Here is a 22,308-nt window from a genome sequence, read left to right as displayed (position 1 = left end):
ACCCCAGAGACACTTTAATACACAACAAAGATATATGCACCACAATGTGCATAGCGGCTCTATTTATAATAGCCAGAAGCTGGAAGGAACTCAGATGTCTCTCAGAAGATGAATGGATACAAAAATTGTGGTACATATACACAATGGAATACTACTCAGCCACCAGAAACAATGACTTAACCAAATTCTTAAGAAAATGGCTGCATCTAGAGAATATCATCCTGAGTGAGATAACCCAGTCACAAAAGAACAGACATAATATGCAGTCACTGATAGTGGGATGCTAACTCCAGAGGCTTGCACTCCCCCAGAAACAACTCACACACTGTATGAAGTCCAAGAAATAAAGAAAACAAAACAAAACAAAAAAATATTTAGAAAACAAGAAAAATTTAACTATTTCCATGTTACATTTTGTTTTACATATACTTTAGCTCATTGTAACTATGAACTCTTCAAGGCATACAATCAAACCTTGAAAAAAATCAAGTACTGATTAAAAAATATATTCATATAGTTTTATGTAAAAATTATGTTAAAATCTGAAAAAATGTACTGACAAAAAATGTATAATTTTAAGCAAAAAATGTTTAAACTGTACATTTATCTTTGTTTTGTAAAAAAACGTTGTTTAGAGTGGAAAAAAAAAGAATGGAGCAGAAACTGAAGAAAGGCCATCCAGAAACTGCCCCACCAGGGGACCCCTTCCACATGGAAACACCAAATCCAGACACAGTTGCTGATGCCAAGAAAAGTTTGCTGACAAGATCCTGATACAGCTATCTCATAGAGCCTCTAACAGATTCTGACAAATATAGATGTGAATGCTGGGAGCCAGATATAGACTGAACACAGGACCCCAATGGACGATTTAGGAGAAGGACTGAAGGAGTTGAAGTGGCCTTATCTGGCATCAGTGAGAGAGGAGGCCATTGGTCCTGTGAAGGCTTGATGCCCCAGTGTAGAAGAGTGCTAGGGCAGTGAGGCAGGAATGAGAGTGGGCAAACTCATAAAAGTAGAGTAAGTGGTGAGTGGATCTGGGGTAAGCAGTGGGGAAACCTGTAAAGGAAATAAGCTTTGAAATGTAAATAATAAAATATCCTATTTAAAAAAAGAAAAGAGAAAGAGAGAGAAATGTCTGACACGTTTAGCCTCATGTAAAGTAGACATTTTTAAAAGCAAAGAGTACCCCATGAATCACTTTCTATGAAGTAAGAAAATTAGAAATCATGCCGTTGCTTGAAAAAAGATGTGTGAATTAAATATTTATATTTCATTTTCACATTGTATATGTATTTCAAAACACTGTACTTATAAGCATATACAGTGTAAGATGCTAAAAATACACAAGTGGATAATTGAGCCCATAAAGTAATCATAAATAATATTTTCTACTTGAAGCCTTTGGCCTTGCCTTACAGAAACACTCTAAAATGACACTTGTTAAAGGATTAAGGATCCAACCTTCCACCCCCAACCCCTACTCCCAGAACAGTGAGCCCTCTGATGCCTCTTTCAGATGACCATTTATGACTTAATTATGTCACCACTGGTTAGTTTCTATTTACCTTAGGGTTTTGAGGAGTCTCAGCTCACTGAGTGGACACATCCCATGGGTGTTTTAGAGGACTTCACACTTCTTCTTAATTGTGTGTTTTTCTGCTGAGGTTCAGGATTCCCAAGTGCCAAGTCAGGGGTTCCTGAGCCCTTTGAGACCAACAGTGACTCTGTAAAGGGGACATCATCTAAGGCTAAGTATGTGCAAAGCAAAGTTTACTCCTAGGAAACAGAAGTGTTTGGATCCTGGTAAGCCTATATCAGGACAGAACAATTCTTTATACACTTGATCCACACAGACCAGACCGACACATGTTCTTTGTGTTTGTTGATGTACTATCAGGGTTGATTAGTCACAGACTTTAAACTGAACAGATTTCTGGGTTTTATCAATTATTTATCAATGTTAGTATGAAATTACTTATTGCTTTCTCTCTCCTGGTTGTTTTCATTATATTCCAGGAACAAGTTTCTTGTTTCACTTTAATTATACCTGATTCTACTAGCTACTATCAAGACGGGGATTTTGTCATTGGAGGACTCTTTTCCCTTAGAGTGATTAGTGGAGATGCTAGAAGGGTACAGGACTTCACAGATACAACCTTTAAACGGGAACATGTTCTTGCGTAAGTGTTTGGCTTCTCTCTTTAAAAAAAAATAGTATTTCAGGATTTAGAATGTATAAAATATTTGTTGATCAAACCCTCTTCAATTACTTCCACTCCAATGTCCAATGTTTTCTTTCTCTTCATGGTATGTCTTGGTCTCCCCTCCCCTCCCCCAACATCACAGACTATAACTTACTCACAGTTTTAGATCTACTGTTTTCATTTAGGCATGCCAGTACTGTAGTAGGATAAGACATAATCTAGAGTGTAACAAGCTACTTGGGCAAACCTCACTCAAAACTCAGCCACCATTCCCTAGTAGCCACCAAATGCCAATAGCTATTCAGCCATGACTATAGCTCTGTGAGTCACTCTCCTATTCATGCTGAATTCTCCTAAATATATAAAAAGGCTTTGGAAACACTTTTCATTTGAAGCAATTTTCTTTCTTTTGATTAAGTGTATTGTACTGAGAACATAATATTTTTTGCTTTAACGGAACTATTTTAATTTGCCGTAGTTGATCAAGCACGGTATTTTCCAAGGTTTATCCAACTTTTAAGACCACATGAAATACTGTATTCATACTTGCTATATTTCCCACATGCTGTACTTCTCAATTTTAATTTACCAGACACAAATTGCACACTAAAAACTAAAATTGTACATTTGATAGTTTTTGGTTGTACAAGTATTTCATCTCAGAACTTGAGAAACAGACGTAAGTGGATTTCTAGTAGACTGAGGCTTACCTAGTTACTTAGTGAGTTTCAATCCAGCAAAACTAAATAAGCAAGGCTCTGTCTCAAAAAAAATTTTAAGGAAAATTGTGAGTTTTGTAATAATTTGTACTACAAAACTTTTTCAAGACTAATTCTTCAACATATTTAATATAGAATATCCTGTTTGTTTCTTGGATTACTCTGTATATTTTTCATAGGACTTAAATTGTTAGGAAAAAATCCAGAATTTTAAGCAGCATGGGAGGAGCTACAAGGAGAAAAGAGAGAAAAGTAAATGATGTAATTATATTTTAATTAAAAATTAATTTGGAAAAGAAGACAGATGATGATCTTTCTAATTTTTCCTCCTAGATATCTCACTAAACATTATCAGCACATACTGGCATTGGTTTTTGCTATAGAAAAAATCAACAAGGACCCAAATATTCTATTCAATATGTCTCTGGGATTCTATATCTTCAATGTTGACTTTACTGAGATGAGGGTCACAGAGAGTTCTATGACTTTGCTCTCAGGAGAGAGCCCCCCACTTCCTAACTACAGCTGCAGGCCAGAGAAGACTAATAAACTGGTTGCAGTGATAGGAGGTGTTTCAACAGGAATTTCAACTCAGATCTCCCGAGTTCTAAGTCTCTACAATGTCCCACAGGTATGCAAGGAATCCTGGTTCCTTAGGTTAAACATACTAACATAGTAATAAATGCAATTAATCCATTTATTGTTTATTAATGAGGTATAAAACTACTTAAAAGTTTACTATTTAGTTATTTTCAATCTAAAGTATATAATTTATTCATAAGTTGAAATCATGCTTATATAACAAATTTAATTTAAAGCCTTTACATTTGAAAAAGTAGATACTGTAATTAAAACCTGTATTTCAATCACTCCAAGAAAGTTTATTTACCTTGTACTTTTATTGAGACTGTCTTTCTTTGGTATGCAGTTTTAAAACATTACAGAACATGTGGACTATAATAATTCTGTTCATGTATCTTCACTATAACTACAACAGACATATTTCTGTTTATTTTTTACTGTGTTGTCAGGTCAGATTGCATATAACATTTATTTTTCCAAAGAACAAAGAGGTCAGAATACTCTGGCTGGACGATTGGGCTGTTAGTAATTTCCCTCAGTTGGTAGGGAAGTTTTAATTTTTTTCTTTGTTTTCAAGTCTATTTCTTGATCAGTAATAATGTCTTATAAACAATGCTAGAGAGGTAGCATTTATAAGTATATTGTATCCTAATTAGCAATAAAATTGGAAAGGATTACTTAGGAATAGATTAAGTTGCAAATTACATTTATCCAGAGCTTAATGTATCCTCACATATTTTAAGTCTTAGGAAAGTGAATTCAGCTGACATGTTGATTTATTTTAATTTCAGTCTTTACTTATTTGTATACTCTTAAGACTGGTTCTCACTATGCAAAGTTGCCTGATCTTGACATTCCAATGTAGCCCAGAATAACCTCACTTAGATCCTCCTTCTTTAATTCTCTAGGCTGGAATTAAAGGTATTCACTAGTATGCCTGACCATTATTATTCATTTTAGAAACTTTTATGAGTAGATTTTTTTTCTTATATGTATTTGACTTTGGACAAATGTAAATTATGACATTCATAACTAATACAATTTTTCACAAGAAATATATGCATAATTGTACTTGAAATTGGTTCTTCTACCAGCTTCTTAATTGACCCTGGCCTCACACCTAACAGCTCCTCATTCTGTTTTCCTGACATAGGATCCTTCCCTTTTCTCTGCAGCCTTTTCACTCCATATAGGCCCCTGATCAGCCATGCAATGATCTGCTGAGCTTCCATAGTCCTTTCAGAAAATCCTTGTACCACTCTTTCTGTTTACTTAAACAACAACAAAAAAAAAATTACCCTCAATGATTAACTGTGTGTAATTATTACCACTTGAAACTATTCTAAATGACTAGGTTTTCTCAAAGTTAATTAGCTTGTGTAGGTTATAAAACTAAATTAGTCTTCAACTCCCTCAAAAATCTGAGAGTGGCAAAATATCTAAAAACATAGGAAGTCTAACATGGCCTCCAGAGCTGAAACAGTTTGTAGAGACAAATCTACACTAGCAGTCCCCTGTTAACAACATGTGAGAGCAATCCTGATTGTGTAGAGGTTAGAAGCTTTTTGTATGGCGAGTTTGTAAATTGAGATTTTAACATGCAAACCTGTTTGATAAGTTAATGGATGTGGAGTCATATTTTACCTGGCTGTGGAGAATGTGAGCTAAGTTTTCCTCTAGTAGAGGAAGAGCTGGGTTGAGTGATTTCAGCACAGTAGCCTGCAGCTCCGTGCAAGAACTGGTATCCAAAGTTAAACACTAGAAGAGAGATAGCTGAAAGAGGATAAAGTGGGGATTCCATGGTAGAGAAAAGGCACAGGCTTCTGCACTAGAGCAGGATAAAAGGTTACCACTTTTTAATATTTACTGCAACACCATGATTTCTTTCTTATTATTGATATATAGAAATCTATTAGTTTGCATGTTTATTTTGTGTTGTTAATTGATGAAAGTGTATATCAGGGCTGAGATTTTTCATGCTTAGTGTTCCAGTAAGAGCCCTTAAGAAAACCTTCAGTCATAAACATATCATATGTGAATGGAGATAATTTTCCAAGTTATCGTATTTGTATGATTGTGCTAGGATTACAAGCTAAAAATGAATGGAAATTAGGAATGGCCTTTAGCCCATTTCTGGTAGTTTTATTAAAAATCTTTTACATTTTTCATCTGGCATTTTATCCAAGTCACTATCCCCATTTCCAGATATTAAGAAGTTAAGATCTTTGAGGTGTCATGTTACTTTGGGAGGTTCATGTTTCTTTTGTCTCTGTGATTGTGTTGGATTTCTGCTGGCCTAAATACTTCCTTTGAATTTACTTGTATATCTTATTACTGAGCCACTCAATCTTTTTATTTAGATGTATTTTAATATTTTGGAGATAGAGACAGAAAGAGAGAGACAAAGAGAGAGATAGAGACAGAGAATGAGAGAGAGACAAAGAAAGAACGTAATTGTTTTAGTAATTAAGATTTTTCTTATTTTATGTGTATAACTTTTTGTCCTGCATGCATGTTATGTATTACTCTGTGTACCTAATGTCCATGTGCCCTGACTCACAGGGCAATCAACAGGAACCTATGATCACTTAGGAGAAAATGAGGGACATGAGACACAAAGAACAGACAGCAAGTCAAGAGGTCTGGTCAAGCTGACAAATTTTTATTTTTCACATGCTAGTTTTATTCAGGTAGAAAAAGGAACACAGGCACAGGGCTAGGGGACTATCCAGCTAAGGAAATATTCACAATACCCTTGTGGAGAATTATATGGGGGGGGTATATAGGTGCAACAGAATGTTCTGCCAAGAGGATCTTTTGACTTGGTGACTGTTGTACTCAGATAGCTACCTAACCAAAGTGAGATCACCTGATTGCTTGGAAAAGGCCTCTACCATGGGAAACAGAAACCTAGGCCAATATCTAGGCAAAATGGTGTTACTCAGGCTAAGGGAATTTAATTCTGTCAGCTCCCAGTTTATCCTTCCTTTTTATTTGGTTTATGACACCTGTGGCTATAGGCAAGTGGACATCTATCTGTCTGGAGACAAAGGTCTTTCACCAGAGAGGAGAAGCATTGACTGATCCTTCTAGATGTGTTTACATGGTGTATTTCTGAAGAGAGGTTCTAAATGTCCTTGTAAGAGATTCAATAATGGCCAAGAGTACTTCTGAACACCAAACTCTAAGGATCCAGGTTTGCTTCCCAGGGGTCTCAGAGACAGAATGCATGGTCCTCCCCTTTGCAGTTCTTTGCCTTCAACCTCTCACTGGTGCCCACACTTTTCAGAAACAAGTGTGCATAGATCTGAGTTCTATGCACACCCTTTAGGAGGCTGACTCATTGTAGGTTCATCAAGACCACAATCTGCAAAGTCAGTTGGTAATGGACTTGTATTTGGATGCAAAAAAGTCAATTAGATGGCAGATGAACTTCACAAGCCTGTTAAAGTCCCTGGGTGCAAAGGCCAGCACTATCAGAAAACCTACAAAAGGGCCAAGAATAGATTGGAGAAGTGTGGTAAGTCATGGAGAAGTAGGTGAAAAGATCAGCAGAAAGAACAGAGCAGAATATGTTACCTAACAACCTGACCACAGAATTCATGAAGGTGGCCTGAATAGCCTGGTGATATTCTATACAACCTGAATCATAGAAGCTGGTGTAAACTATTAATATTGACACTAATGTATTTTATAATGAATGGCTCCCAATATCTCTGGGGATGCCCACCATACTGTAAACATGGACCCTATATTTTGGTCCCTGGGAAAAGTTTTATGCTTTGGGTTGGGTGGAGATGGCTGGTGAGAGATCTATGCCTGTATCTTCTTCTTCCATATTTAACTGATCTTACTCAGATAGCCTAGAATAATGTATCTAAATTGGTCTTTCTCTTAAGTTATCTATTTGTTGTTTAATAAAGCTGGTTAGTCTATTAAAGTCCCAAAAACAAAAGAAATAAGAAATAATCCTACTAAGGGTCCTAAAATGTTAGGCTGGAGTGTAGACACCAAGGTGAATTTGACAACCAGTTTTTGTACCAACTCTCTCTCTCTCTCTCTTTCTCTCTCTCTCTCTCTCTCTCTCTCTCTCTCTCTCTCTCTCTCTCGTCCTTCTCTTACCTTTTTCATACTTTCTTTGACTACTACTCTTTTGTCTACATAAAAATAGAAATTTACATGATGGCAGCACAAAGACCACTCTGTTGGAGAAAAAGGAGGGTCAGTCCTCACATGTTTTGAAGAATGACTTCAGCCAAAGAGGAGAGGGAATAATACAGGTCATCAATCTGCTGGTGGAGATGTTGGATGTCTTCATCAATGGCCATCTGTAATTCTCTGTATCTGGAGTCTGAATGTATAATGGAGGAAATACCTGTTTTAGTTCCTACAGGCTCTAGGTTGAGAACAGATATAGTAATAGCCAAAATGGGCTCTCTCCTTTGCCTTTGCAGGTCAGGAGAGGTGTCTGAAGACTGATCACTCAGATAGAAAAATTCATCAGAGCAATAGCAGGTTAATCAGGGCACCATCTTACTGAGAATGCAAAGTCCAGGTCATGCTCGCAGAAGACAGAGATGAAAAGGCCAAGTATTAGGCCATCAAGGCAAGTCCATCATGTCTCATTGGTGGGGATAATGAAAGCATGAGCCTCATCATAGACAAAGGTCACATTGCAGAGGTAGGAGTAGTGAGCGGGTGAATTGGAGGAGCCAGCACATACCCCTGGGCCTGATACCTGTGATAGGGACATTTCTTGCTATTTTGAGGTCTGCCACTGACATTCCCGTGAAGAATTGGCATAGAAAAAAATCAACAAAAACAGCAATAGCTTCATTGAACAGGGGCTGAAAGTGATAACAAAGCCAACAATCATTAACCATATTGAGAAAGGTGGCATTGGGCATAGGTATGTTTGGTTTACCAGGGTCAGGATAAGGATTTTAGTGGGTGTGTATAAGGGAGAGGGTAAGGGGGTAATGAAAGGACCAGCGGAAAGTACAGATGATCCAGCAGATCCTGGATCTTGGGCAGAAGGACCTTTTGTAGTTGAAATGGGGGTGGGGCACAGGAGGCTTAGAGATAGGTAGAGGAAATAAGACAGGGTTTGGCATGAAGGGAACTGCACTACTGTTGTATATTGGCTCTTTAAGGGGTTTCACAGTGAAAGTTAGACCTCTGTCAGTGTGATATTGGTAGAGCCTAAGTCTCCAGGAGAAACCTTTTGTCCAATCTTTTGTCTTGGTCCTATCTAAGATTCTATTGGTTAAGGGGAAACACCAGCCATGAGTTTTGATATTGGTGTCCTAACATTCTGGGGAGAAAGTGTTGAGGCCAGCTTTTGGAAAGGACAAGAGTTGCAAAGAACAGACAGCAAGTCAAGAGGTTTGATCAAGCTGACAAACATTTATTTTTCACATGTTAGTTTTATACAGGTATAAGAAGAAAGTAAAACATGAGGCTAGGGGACTTTCCAGCTAAAGGACTTTTCACAATACCCTTTGTGGAGAATTACATGGAGAGGGGAACTACTGAGGTGTAACAGAAGGTTCTGCCAAGCAGGATCTGTTGCCTGGGTGACTGTTCTACTCAACTAGCTACATTACCAAAGTAAAATCACCTCATTTCTGGGGGAAAAAAACCTCTACTATGGGAAACAGAAACCTACGCTGAGATGTGCAAAATGGCTTTACTCATGCTAAAGGAATTTCTTAATTCTGTCAGCTCCCAGCATCCATAGAGAAAGACAGAATAAGGTGCTAAATCATCTAGATATGGAGGTATGGGTAGTTGTGAGCTGCCCTAAGTGGTGTTGGCAATGGAACCCAGGTCCTCTGCAGGAAGAGTTCATATTATTAAATGCTGAGGGACCTTTTCAGTCCCAGATACATATTCTCATGATGAAAAAACTATGACTAAAGTGAAAGAGTAAAACTATTTGTAACTTGGATTTCACCTGGTGGTTAAGGATATTCAACACAGTTAAAATATTTATCAAACATGACATCCTGAGACGTTGTTGTCATTTCTTTAAGTAAATCTCTTGCACACAGCCTAAGCATGAACTGTGGAGCTGGCAGTGCTTTGCTGCTGACCATGTGCTACACATATTTCCTGTCCTTTATCTGGTTGCCTTTTTCGTTTGAGTTTTTCTGTGTAGATTATTTAAACAATCTCTAGTGTATGTAAAGGAATCTCTAACATATGCAAATTATTCCAACTTTATGTAGACAGATGATCCTTTGTTCCCATTTCCTCTTTGGCACTCTGAGTGTTGTGTGTCTGTTCTCAGCCAGTTCTGTGTGTTGGGTTCTCTGTATGCTAAGTCCCACATCTTTCTTTCTTGATTCATTTTACATTTCCAGACCCCTTAATTGAGTTGATGAAAATTTACAAAGGTTTTTTTTTATATGACCGACTTGCATTTTAACTTACAGAGGCTTTATTTAGCTGTTTTGTAGTTTAGAATTTTCCCTCCACATTTTAGATTTTCTCCACTAAAAGCCTGTTTGCTAAGTTCTATTTAAATTCTGTTTATGATCTTACTGCCATCTATCTGATTATGGGATCTCTGTTTGTGATTATTGTGAATATTGGTCACTATGCAATGTGTCATCTCTGACATCCAATCTTGTGTCATTTTCTTATTCTCTTTCATTTCTAGTACTGAAGAATTATTACTTCATGGAGGTGCCATAAGTATTTGTTATTTGTTTTCCCACCCCCATTGAGAGTATGTGCACGTGAGTGTGTGTGTGTGTGGGGGGGGTTATATGAGTATGTGTGCATCTGTGTGCTTCTGGTATATGACATACCATACACCTTGTGTCAGGACTTTGCAGATAGACATGTTGGTACACCTTGAGCCAGATGCTCTTCCTTCATCACTGTCTACACTGTTGACTTGAATTAGGGTTGCCCTGAATTGTTTTTGTTTTTTTGAACATCTTTATATTAAAAAAACAAAGACAAATGAACAAATTATAAGCATTTTTGCATAAAAGTATACGAATACATTTTTGTCAGTGCTTGGCTTTTCTTTTTTTCTCAAAGGTTTGATAGTGTGCATTAAGGTCTTACTAGTTACTGGTCCCTGGATCAGACAGGGCAGAGGCACGCTTTCCGTGCCCACTTGGCAGGGATCTCTTTGCTCCCTGGCTGCCCAGATCTCATTCTCACTAGTCTTTAAACCTTTGGGGACTGCTGGTCCAGGATTTTTTTTATATAAATTGAACAACTTTATTTTAAAAAAACAAAAATAAGTGTACAGATTTTAAGCATTTTTTCAAAAGAGTATATGAATACATTTTTGTCAGTACTTGATTTTTTTCTTAAAGGTTTGATAGTATACATTAAAATCTTACTAGTTACAGTGAGCATAAAGTACATGTAAAACAAGATGTAACCTGGAATTAGTCAAACTTTTCTTGGTGTCTAATGATGAAGCATAATGATTTTTCATTTTCTATTCTTCTTCTATTTTTATTTTTTTTGGCCTTTATTTTATCTTGAACTTCATATATTCTGTGAGTTGTTTCTGGGATGTTCAGACCTTTCTGGGGGTTAGTATCCAATTATCAGTGACTGCATATTATGTCTGGTTTTTTGTGACTGGGTTATCTCACTCAGGATAATATTTTCTAGATGCAAACATTTTCTTGAGAATTTTGTTACGTCATTGTTTCTGATGGCTGAGTAATACTCCATTGTGTAAATGTACCACAATTTTTGTATCCATTCATCTACTGGAGGACATCTGGGTTCTTTCCAGCTTCTGGCTATTATAAATAGAGCTGCTATGAACATTGTGGTGCATGGGTCTTTGTTGTATATTGGAGTGTCTCGGAGGTATATACCCAGAACTGGAATAGCTGGATCTTCAGGTAGTACTATGTCCAATTCTCTGAGGAATCGCCAGACTGATTTCCAGAGTGGTTGTACCAGTTTACGACCCCACCAACAGTGGAGAAGTGTTCATCTTTCTCCACAACCTTGCCAGCCTCTGCTGTCATCTGTGTTTGGATCTTGGCCAATCTGACTGGTGTGAGGTGGAATCTCAGGGTTGTTTTGATTTGCATATCCATGATGGCTAAGGATGTTGAGCACATCCTTAGATGTTTCTCAGCCATTCGATATTCCTTAATTTAGAACTTTTTGTTTAGCTCTGTACCCCATTTTTAATAGGGTTGTTTGATTCTCTGGTATCTAGCTTTTTGAGTTCTTTGTATACCTTGGATATTAGGCCTCTATCTGATGTGGGGTTGGTGAAGTTCTTTTCCCTCTCTGTTGGCTGCTGTTTTGTTTTCTTGACAGTGTCCTTAGCCTTACAGAAACTTTGCAATCTCTTTAAGTCCCATTTGTCAATCTTTGACCTTAGAGCACGAGCCACTGGTGTTTTGTTTAGGATAACATGTGTCAGGACTTTGCAGATAGTAATGTTGGTATTCCTGGAGTGAGAGAGTCTTCCTTCATCACTGTCTACAGTGCAGACTTGAATCAGGGTTTTACCCTGAATTGTAAAATTGAGATTTTGATATGACTAGTCAATGAACTGTTGACATTTACTTGTGTCTACCTTGCTATGTAAAGCCTTTCCTTTAACAGGACCCTCTGGTCAAATTTGTCACAGTCTATATATATATATATATATATATATATATATATATATATATGTAGTGTTATCCAACAAAGTAATGGGTTTATTATGGTATCTTCATGCATGTATAGCATTATACTTTGTTATTCAGTCTCTTTAAGCTGATGTTGAGGACTGATGTTGAAGTTAATACCTAGTCACCAATACATTAAACTAAAATCTCTTGGCATAAATTGCCTAAACCAAGCCTGCTCTTACCTAACTATCCAGTTTCCTGGCCACGGTGACCTTCCATTTCCACACCTTCCTCCTAAGGAAGCCTCATCCAGGCCTGTTAAGGTGCCTAGAGACTCTTCGAGGTGCTGTTAGTGCCCATTGCCACCCCCACACTAGTTCAATTTTAGATCAGTTCTCTCCTGAGATGACAGCCTTCCATAGCCCTCTATGTCATAGGAAGTGACCACCTATAGATTTTCTACTTTGTCAGCTCATCTCCCTAGAAGAACAACTGTCTTCCTGAGAGAAACACCTGGATTGAAGACCTGAAAGAACCCCGAACTTGTCCTGTCAGCAGGACAACAGGTCTCTTTAAAACAGAATCTTGCCTTATATTTAGATGTGATTTGTAATATGTGAAACATATTTTTATATATGGTTTCAAAATAGTTCATTTGGGGTTTTAGAAATAAGATTATTAACAAAGTTTAATGTTTTATAAAGATTATGTTTTACAAAACAATTTATGTTTTCTTAATTTAATTGGATGGGACTCATGAATGTACTATCGGTATGTTAATATAAAAATTGTGTCATTTTATATCATCTATTTATATACCTTACTTTTGTGCATTTACTAAATATTTAATATTTCTTTATGTTGTAGTTTTTTCCTCAAATGATTCATATTTACTTCCTTTTCTGATTTCTTCTTTCCTATTTCTCCTACTTTTCTCTACCCACTGCTCTCTTCCAATAAATTAACAAGTATTCAGTGTCTTTATTCAATTATCCTGACTTTGGATTCAATGAGCTATATGTTTACTAAACATTCAAATTCAGATGTTTGGTGAACAGTCAGATAATGGAGCCAGATTATTAGCTGTGAATTAGGGAAAGATTTCATGACCAATTGATTTTAGGAGATTGTTACAGAATTTATGGGGAAAGGAGAATCAAGGCCCCATCTGAGCCATGGGTCACTGGGATATTATGATATCACCAGTTAAGAGATAGAAGATTCAGTAAGACAGACTGAAAGTATTGGACAGACCTTGGAAATACATTTCCTGATGAAAAAATGATTCCTGGAACTCATTTAAGGAATTATTTTATACAAATATTCAATATTAAGTAGAGAAAATTTTAATAATTTATCATTGATAAAACAGATTAAGTAATTAGAGATCTTGTACAAAACTCACCCCAGAGGAGGTGCGCTCTAGCGAATAGGAACAGCAGCTTAGTCATCTCAGTTGAAGTTTTCTGGTAGAAAGGATAGGAATGTGACAGAGGTGGCCAGAGGGTCCTGTTCAAGAAGAGGCTTTACAACTTTCATTGAGGTAGATAGTAAGTCCTTTATACTAAGCAAGCTTATTTTATGGAAATTTATAATGGATTGAACATTACAGAAAGATTATCCACAAAAGAACATCAGGGAAATATATACTTCACAAGTAGATGTTAAAATGCTCCATGGATTCCTATTTGTTGTTTAACTAATTTCCTATGTGTGACATCACGTAAACAAGACTTTAGAGTTAAGGTTCCTGTACTTCCATTGTCAGAGAGAGGCAAGGTTTGATAAAGGAAATGACAGATTTGCAAATGCTCATGTTTGACAGGTTTTAGCACAACAGGGAGAACCAGATAGACACTCTGTGGCCCTGATACATTCTATAGAAGGTGAACCAAAAATTACCTTTGCATGAGAAGTGAGAAGAATGTGGTGGGATTTAGGTTTAAAAATGGTATTTCTAAGCAAGTTATCTGTTTATTTTTTCTGGAGTGCACATAGAGAACACATAAACCAAATCATCTGGGAAAAAAATTATTATCTTCTATCTAAAAATATAACTATCTTATATATCTAAAAATATAACTTTATTAACTAGTAACTTTCTTCCTGTTTAGATCAGCTATGCTCCTTTTGACCCGAGTCTTGGGAGCAGAGTCCAGCTCCAGTCTCCTTACCAGTTTCCTGTGCACTCCATAGCCCTGTACCAGGGAATTATTCAACTGCTGCTACACTTCACTTGGGTCTGGGTTGGCCTGGTGGTTCCAGATGATGTGAGGGGAGAAGTCTTCCTTAGGGAAATCACAGAAGAGATGACCAACCATGGAATTTGTGTTGCATTTGCAGAAAAGAATCCAATATTTTTTACTAGAGAAAATATAAACTGGGAACGTTTTAGGGAAAGATTCACAATGACCCATGTTATAGTTGCAATTGGTGACACACAGTCTTTTCTGAGGACTGCCTTTATCATCACTTGCAATAAACCTTTTGGTCATGTCTGGATCACAACTTCTGATTGGGATATCACCACATTACCCTTTGGAGATGATGAAGTTTATGCATACTTCGGTGGAGGATTATCATTTTCAGTTCACATGGGTAAAATACTAGGATTCAAGAATTTTCTCAAAAGTGTAAAACCTGGAAAATACCCTCATAATATCTTTATTAGAGAACTGTGGTCGATCTTATTTGGATGTCCGTATTCATATCAGCCCTCGATCAGGGAAGATACGTGTGAGAAAAAACTGAGCACACTACCTCTACACCGTTGGGACATGAATACCTCACCCTACAGCTTCAAAGTCCATGCAGCTGTGTATGCCATTGCCCAGGCACTCCATGAGGAGCTGTCACTCAGAGTGGAAGGAGACTCACTCCATAAAGATGTACTCCAGGCTCCTCTCCCATGGAAGGTAGCAGTATATGCTCTTGTATTTACCTAGGGCATTGGTCTCTGGCTTTGATTTATGATCTTTCCTAATTAGTTTTAAAAAAATCTTTCTGTTCTTAGCATACTTCCTTGGGGTACCGTCTCCTTCCTAATGTACTCATGTTTATTACAGTAGCATAAAGTAATAGTGTTAAAAAAATAAAGAGAAACACATTTTGATCTTTAAATTTGAGCTAACATTACTACTAAAAACATATATGTATATGGTGCTGAAAATTAATTTTCCTAATTTTAGCACTTTCAAGCAGTAATATTTAAGGTCTTTAATTGTCACATCTTTTTCTTTCTGCATTTAATGTTTTGTGAAGAAATTATAGGACTCAAATCAAGACACTTGTTAAGTATAAATATGCAGTATTTCAAAAGATTTTTAGGTCCATATGATGCCTATAGCTTATTTTGTTTAGATAAACATGTCCTAGAAAAACATACAGCTTCCATAAGGCTAAACATTATAATCCATGACTTTTTCCTAGCCTGTGCGAGTCTGAGGCAGAAGGATTATGAGTTTGAAGCCAGCCTGGGCTGCATAGACAGTACTTGCCATAAAAATAAAATTCAGAATAAAACTGAAACCAAAAAAGTCTCTCTAAAATGAAGCTGGGTTGAATAGACTGATAATATCATAATACATCACCTTTCCTAAGGTTTATCACTCTGCACCAGCTTGTATTTTCAAATGTTTTGCAGTTACAAAACTGTACCAAAATCAATTTTCTCTACCTCATTTTCAACACTTTATTTTTGAGACTAATTAAATTTGCTTATTATTGTTTGGTACTTTCAAGTATTTAAATAATGAATGTTGTGCATTTTCTACCCCTGACCCATTGCATTCCCTATCTTCCTCCCCTGTTAGAGCATTTTTTCCCAAACAGCCATCTCTTGCTCTCATGGCCTCCTTTTGTAGGTGGGATCCTGTAAATGTAGTTAGAATTCCTCACCCAAGAGTGGAAGGTTATTACTAGACTCTGGACTAATTGTCCCTTTAGATCACATGAATCTTTTGTGTGTTTTGAATTTTGACATAAGGCATTCTAACACATACAAAATAATACAGCTCAGGGTGACCTGCATTTACCTTTTCCTGAGATCAGTGATCTCAAATGTCTTTCCACATACATGTATCTATTTCTTTAAAAATAGAAATCTAACAGACACTTCCTTTCTTTAATTTTTTGCTAAATAATTTTGTTAATGACCAATAAACTTGAGATATTGACCCTTCACTGGGAGTCTGGTTTACAAATATCTTCTTCCATTCCATGAATTGTCCTCTTACACTGTTGGTTGTTTTCATTTCTGTGCAGAAGAGTTTTGTATTCGGAGAGTTTAACTTAGCTTTCACTGACAGATGGTGTCTTGTCCTATTTAAAAATATCATCATCAAGACCAATGACATCAACGGACTTTCTTGTCTGTTTTACTCAAAGAGTTTTTACTCCAAGATTTTGATCTCTTTATATTTGGTGTATCAGACAAGCAAAAGATGCACCTCCACCTATTTACATGTTGATGTCCTGATTCCACATCAGCATTTGTGGAAGAGACAACATTTCAGCCTTTGAATGCTTTGGAGTCTTGTGTATTCACTTGGTTTCTGGATTTCTGTTTAGTTCTTCGGCTATGTGTTTATGTTATATTCCATACTTTTATGGCTGTAATTCTATAAAACTATTTGGAATGAGAAACACAATGCTTTAATTCTGTTCTTCTTGATCAAGTTTCTAAAAGGTGTGTGATTCCTTTTAGTTCTTCACTCCTGTGGAGATTTTAGACATTGTTAATCTAATTACAAACCTCTTTTAATTTTTGATAAGACATTGCCTTAATCTGTTCAACCTTCTGAGTAATGAAGACTTTTAAACAATATTAACTCTTTTAATCCTTGAGCTGTTGTCTGTCTCTTCATTCTTTTTCTTCAATATCTTACATGTTTCACTACAGGGATATTTTACCTACTTGGATAAATTTGTTTGTAATATGCTTGAGGCCACCCAGTGTAAGAAAAAGAGTCTCCGGTGGAGTCAAAAGAGTCAGAGGCACACCCTCTCCTATATTTCAAAGTCCCTCAACCATCCCAGATAAACAACCACACATGAATGCAAAGGAACCTAGTGCACACATGGGCAGGTTCTATGCTTGTCAGTTCAGTCTCTGAGAGACACTATGAGCCCTGCTTTGTTGATTCTGTTGGCTGTGTTCTTCCGGTATTCTCAACTACTCTGGATCCTACAATCCTTTCTCCCAGTCTTCCATGGGTTCTAAAGGAACTGCCTAATATTTGGCTGTGGGTCTATGCATCTGCTTCCATCAGCTGCTAGATAAAGTTTCTGATAAAAATTGGATTAGGTACTACTCCATAAATATGGTAGAATATCCTTAAGATCTGTTCATCGACTTGTTGCTGTTGTTGGTTCTGTTGGGTTTGGTTCTACCTTATGTCACTGAGCCACTGAGCTTCAGGTTCCTGGCCATTCAGGCAGTGTCTAACATGAATTACCTCTCATGGCTTAAGTCTCAAGTTATATCAGTCATTGCTTGGTCACTCACACAGATTTAGATCCCAAGCACATCTTGCTGTCAGTACAGCTTGTGGGTCCAATGTTTTTTGGCTGGATGGGTGTTCAAACTACACTACTAGGAGCTTAGCCTACTTACAAAAGGTGGCCAGTTCCTATTCCATATTGTCCATTATGAGGAGCTCTCACTAATGTCACTCTCTTAGATAACAGGCAGTTTTCACACCAATTGGTTTTGACAACATCCCTAAATGGTCCACTATTTGATCTCTTTCTGTCCATACCCTTTCCACCTCCCTCCTCAAACATTTGCCTTCTTGTTTCCATCTCCACCCACCCTCAAGCCTACTCACCAAATCTATTCTATTTTCCCTTCCCAGGGATATTCATGTGACTCCCACTCTAGAGCTATAATTGTTACTTAGGCCCTCTGGGTTTGTGGATTGTAATATGATTATCATTTATTTTACAACAAATAACCATGTATAAGGAAGTACATGTCATGTTTGTCTTACTGGATCTAGCATGCCTCACTCTGGATAAATTTTAGTTCCATCCATTTGCCTGCAATTTTCACAATGTCATATTTCTATCAGCTGAGTAATATTCCATTGTGTAAATGTACCACACTCTATTTATCCATTCTTTAGTTGAGAAACAGCTAAGTTGTTCCATCTCTGGCTTTTATAAATAAAGCCACTCTGAACTAATTGAGAAAGTGTCCTTGTAGTAGGATAGAGTATCCTTTGGGTATATGCCTAAGAGTGGTATAGGTGGGTCTTGAGGTATATCAATTCCCAATTTTCTGAGGACCAATCATAATTATTTCTATAGTGGCTGTACAAATTTTAACTCCTTCCATCCATGTAGAAGTTTCCCCATTGCTTCATCTTCTCACCATCATGAGCTGTCACTTGTATATTTAATCTTAGCTGTCCTGACATGTGTAAGATGGAATCTCAAAGTAGTTTTAATTTGCATTTTTCTAGTGGCTAAGGATGTTAAATATTATTTTAAGTGCTTTTTGGTCCTTTGATATATATCTGTCAAGAATTCTCTATTTAGCTATGTACCTCATTTTTTAAAAATTTAGATTGTGTGTTTTCTTGCTGCCTAATATCATCAGGTCTGCATATATTTTGGATAGTTCATTTTTGTCAGACTTAGAGTTGGTGTAAATCAGTTCCCATTATGTAAACTGCCATTTTGACCCTTTGAAGTTGCCCATTGCCTTGCAGAACCATTTTTGTTTCATGAGATCTCATTTACTAATTGTTGATCTTAGTACCTACACTATCACTGCTCTATCAAGGAAATTGTTTTCTGTGCCAATATGTGAAAGGATGTTTCCTAATTTTTCTTCCATCAAGTTCAGTGTGTCTGGTTTAATATGACTGTTAATTGTACAGGGTGATAAATATGAACCTATTCACCTTTTTTAACATAAAGACATCCAGATTGAACAGCACCATTTTTGAAGATGCTTCTTTTTCTTTTCACTTTGTATCTGGCTTCCTTATTAAAAATAGGTGTTCACAGTTGTGTGAATTTATTTCTGATTCTTCAGTTCTATTCCATTGCTACACATGTGTGTTTTCATGATAATATTTCATGGCTTTAATTACTATGAAACTGTGCCGCAATTTAAAATTAAGGATGATGATACCTCTTGATGTTATTTTACTGTTTATTATGTTAATTCTACAGATTCATGAGTATGGGAGATCTTTCCTTCTTTAGATAGCGTCTTCTATTTCTTTATTCAAAGACTTTAATTTTATCATACAAGTTTATTGCTTGATTTCTTGGTTACCAAATCATGTTTTATAATTTTTGTGCCTATCGTGAAGTGTGTTGTTTTCCTGATTTTTTTCTCCAATCTGTTTGTCATTTTTATATAGGAAGGCCGCTAATTCTTTTGCGTTAACATTGTGTCCAGCTACATGGCTGAAAGTGTTTTATACATCATAGGAGTTCCCTGATAGTGGTTTCTTATTTATACTATAATATCTTCTGAAAATAATAATATCTTGAATTTTTATTTTCTAATTTATATCCCTTGTTCCCCTTCAGGTATCATTTTTTAACCAAACAACCTTACTTTTTTTAAAAAGCAGAGATAAATGTATAAATTTTAAATATTTTTACATAAAACTATATGAATATATTTTTACTCAGTACTTGATTTTTTTAAAGGTTTGATAGTATGCATTCAAATCTTACCAGGTGCAATGAGCATAAAGTACATGTAAAACAAAATATAACATGGAAATAGACAAAGTTCTCTTGGTGTATAAATATTAAACATAATTATTTTTAAGTACCAAGAATTGTCACAAGGCTACATTCTTAGCTATTGAATTATTAATGATTTAAGTTCTAGGTGTAGCACACTCTAAGAGGGTGCTATACACTTACTTTTCTTTTTCTTCTACAGAAGACTGAGGCTTCCAATTTTTGGCCCTTTATTTTGAGCTTCATATGATCTCTGAGATGTTTCTTGGGTATTCAGAGCTTTCTGGAGCCAGTATTCAATTTTTTGTGACTGCATATTATGTCTCTTCTTTTGTGACAGGGATACCTCACTCAGGATAATATTCTTTCGATTCATCCATTTGCTTAGGAATTTCATAAAATCATTGTTTCTAATAGCTGAGTAGTACTCTGTTGTGTAAATGTATCACAATTTCTGGGTTCATTCAGCTACTGAAGGAAATCTAGGTACTTTCCAGCTTCTGACTTTTAAAAACAAAGCTGCTAAAAACATGGTGGAGCATGGATCCTTATTATATGTTGGAGCATATTTTGGGTATATGCACAGAAGTGTAATAACTGGGTATTTAGGTAGTACTATGTCCAATTTTCTGAGGAACCACCAGACTAATTTCCACAGTGGTTGTAGGAGCTTACAACCACACCAATGGTGGAGGAGAGTTCCTCTTTCTCCACATCCTTGCCAGCATCTGCTTTCATCTGAGTTTTTGATCTTAGCCAATCTGACTGGTGTGAAGTGGAAACTCAGGGTTGTCTTTATTTGCATTTCCCTGATGACTAGAGATGTTGAGCATGTTCTTTGGTGCTTTTCAGCCATTCAATATTCGTCAGTTGAAAATTCTTTCTTTAGCTTTGTACCCAAATTTTAATAGAATTGTTTGATTCCCTGGAGCCGAATTTCTTGAGTTCTTTGTATACATAGGATTATAGACCTCTATCAGATGTTGGATTGGTAAAGATCCTCTCCTAGTCTCTTGGTTACTGTTTTGTTTTCTTGACAGTGCCCTTAGCCTTACAAAAACTTTGCAATCTCATAAAGTCTCATTTATAGATTCTTGATCTTAGAGCATAAGCAATAGATGTTCTATTCAGAAAGTTTTCCCCTATACCAATGTGTTCTAAAATTTTCCCCACTTTCTCATCTAGGAGTTTCTGTGCATCTGGTTTTATGTGAAGATCTTTGGTTCACTTGCACTTGAGCTTTGTACAAAGAGATGAGAAAGGATTTATTTTCATACTTCTGCATGCTGACTGCCAGTTGAACCAACACCATTTATTGAAGAGGCTGTCCTTTTACATTGAATGTTTTCAACTCCTTTTTCAAAGATTACGTGACCATATGTGTGAGAGTTCACTTCTGGATCTTCTATTCTGTTCCACTGATCTACCAGCCTATCTCTGTACCTGTACCATGCAGTTTTTAACATAATTGATTTATAATATAGCTTGAGGTCAGGGATGGTGATTCCTGTAGAAGTTTTCTTGTTTTTGAGAATATATTTCACTATTCTAGCTTTTTTGTTATTCCAGATGAATTTGCAAATAGCTCTCCCAACTCTATGAAAAATTAGTTTGGAATTTAGATGGGGATTGCATTGAATCTATAGATTGGTTTGATAAAATGGCCATTTTTACAATGTTGATCCTTCCAATCTATGGGCATGGGAAATCTTTCCATTTTCTGAGATCTTCTTCAATTTTCTTCTTCAGAGACTTGAAGTTCTTGTCATACAGATCATTCACTTGCTTAGTTAGGGTCACACCAAGGTATTTCATATTATTTGTGACTATTATGAAGGTATCTTTTTCCAAATGTTTTTCTCAGCATGTTTATCCTTTGAGTAGAGGAAGGCTACTGATTTGTTTGAGTTAATTTTATTTCCAGCCACTTTGCTGAAGTTATTTATCAGCAGTAAAAGTTCTCTGGTGAAAGTTTTGAGGTCACTTAAGTATACTATCATGTCATTGGCAAATGGTGTCATTTAGATTTCTTCCTTTCTGATTTATATCCTTATTACTTCCCTTTGCTGTCCAATTGTTCTATCCAGTACTTTCAGTACTATATTGAATAGGTAGTGGGAGAGTGGGAAACCTAGTCTAGTCCCTCATTTTAGTGGGATTGCTTGAAGTTCCTTTAGTTTGACATTGGCTATCGGTTTGTTGTATATTGCTTTTATTATGTTTAGTTATGGGCCTTGGATTTCTGCTCTTTACAAGACTTTGAACATGAAAGGGTGTTGAATTTTGTCAAATGGTTTCTCAGCATCTAGTGAGATGATCTTGTAGATTTTTTCTTTTGAGTTTGTTTATATGGTGAATTATGTTGATGGATTTCTGTATATTGAACCATCTCTGAATCCCAGAGATGAAGCCTTGATCATGCTGAATGATTGTTTTGATCTGTTCTTGTATTCAGTTTTCAAGAATTTTAATGAGTAT

At 36.4% G+C, this 22,308-nt stretch overlaps 1 protein-coding gene across 1 annotated transcript in view; it reads left to right on the top strand.

The window, feature by feature from the left end:
* Nucleotides 1-1,968: 1,968 nt before the first annotated feature.
* LOC308418846 (vomeronasal type-2 receptor 26-like) overlaps nucleotides 1,969-22,308 on the top strand; it is a gene marked incomplete at both ends in the record, with an annotated part of 38,842 nt that continues 18,502 nt past the window's right edge. The window contains 3 exons of the mRNA XM_080914405.1: nucleotides 1,969-2,183; nucleotides 3,260-3,557; nucleotides 14,235-15,035. Of these exons, the coding sequence (XP_080770531.1) occupies nucleotides 1,969-2,183; nucleotides 3,260-3,557; nucleotides 14,235-15,035 (1,314 nt within the window). The remainder of the gene's footprint in view (nucleotides 2,184-3,259; nucleotides 3,558-14,234; nucleotides 15,036-22,308) is intronic.

Source organism: Micromys minutus, assembly GCF_963924665.1.
Source record: "Micromys minutus genome assembly, chromosome: 3".
Lineage (NCBI taxonomy): Eukaryota > Metazoa > Chordata > Mammalia > Rodentia > Muridae > Micromys > Micromys minutus.
Note: the sequence above shows the minus strand (reverse complement) of the source record. Positions and strands in the feature narration are given on the sequence as shown.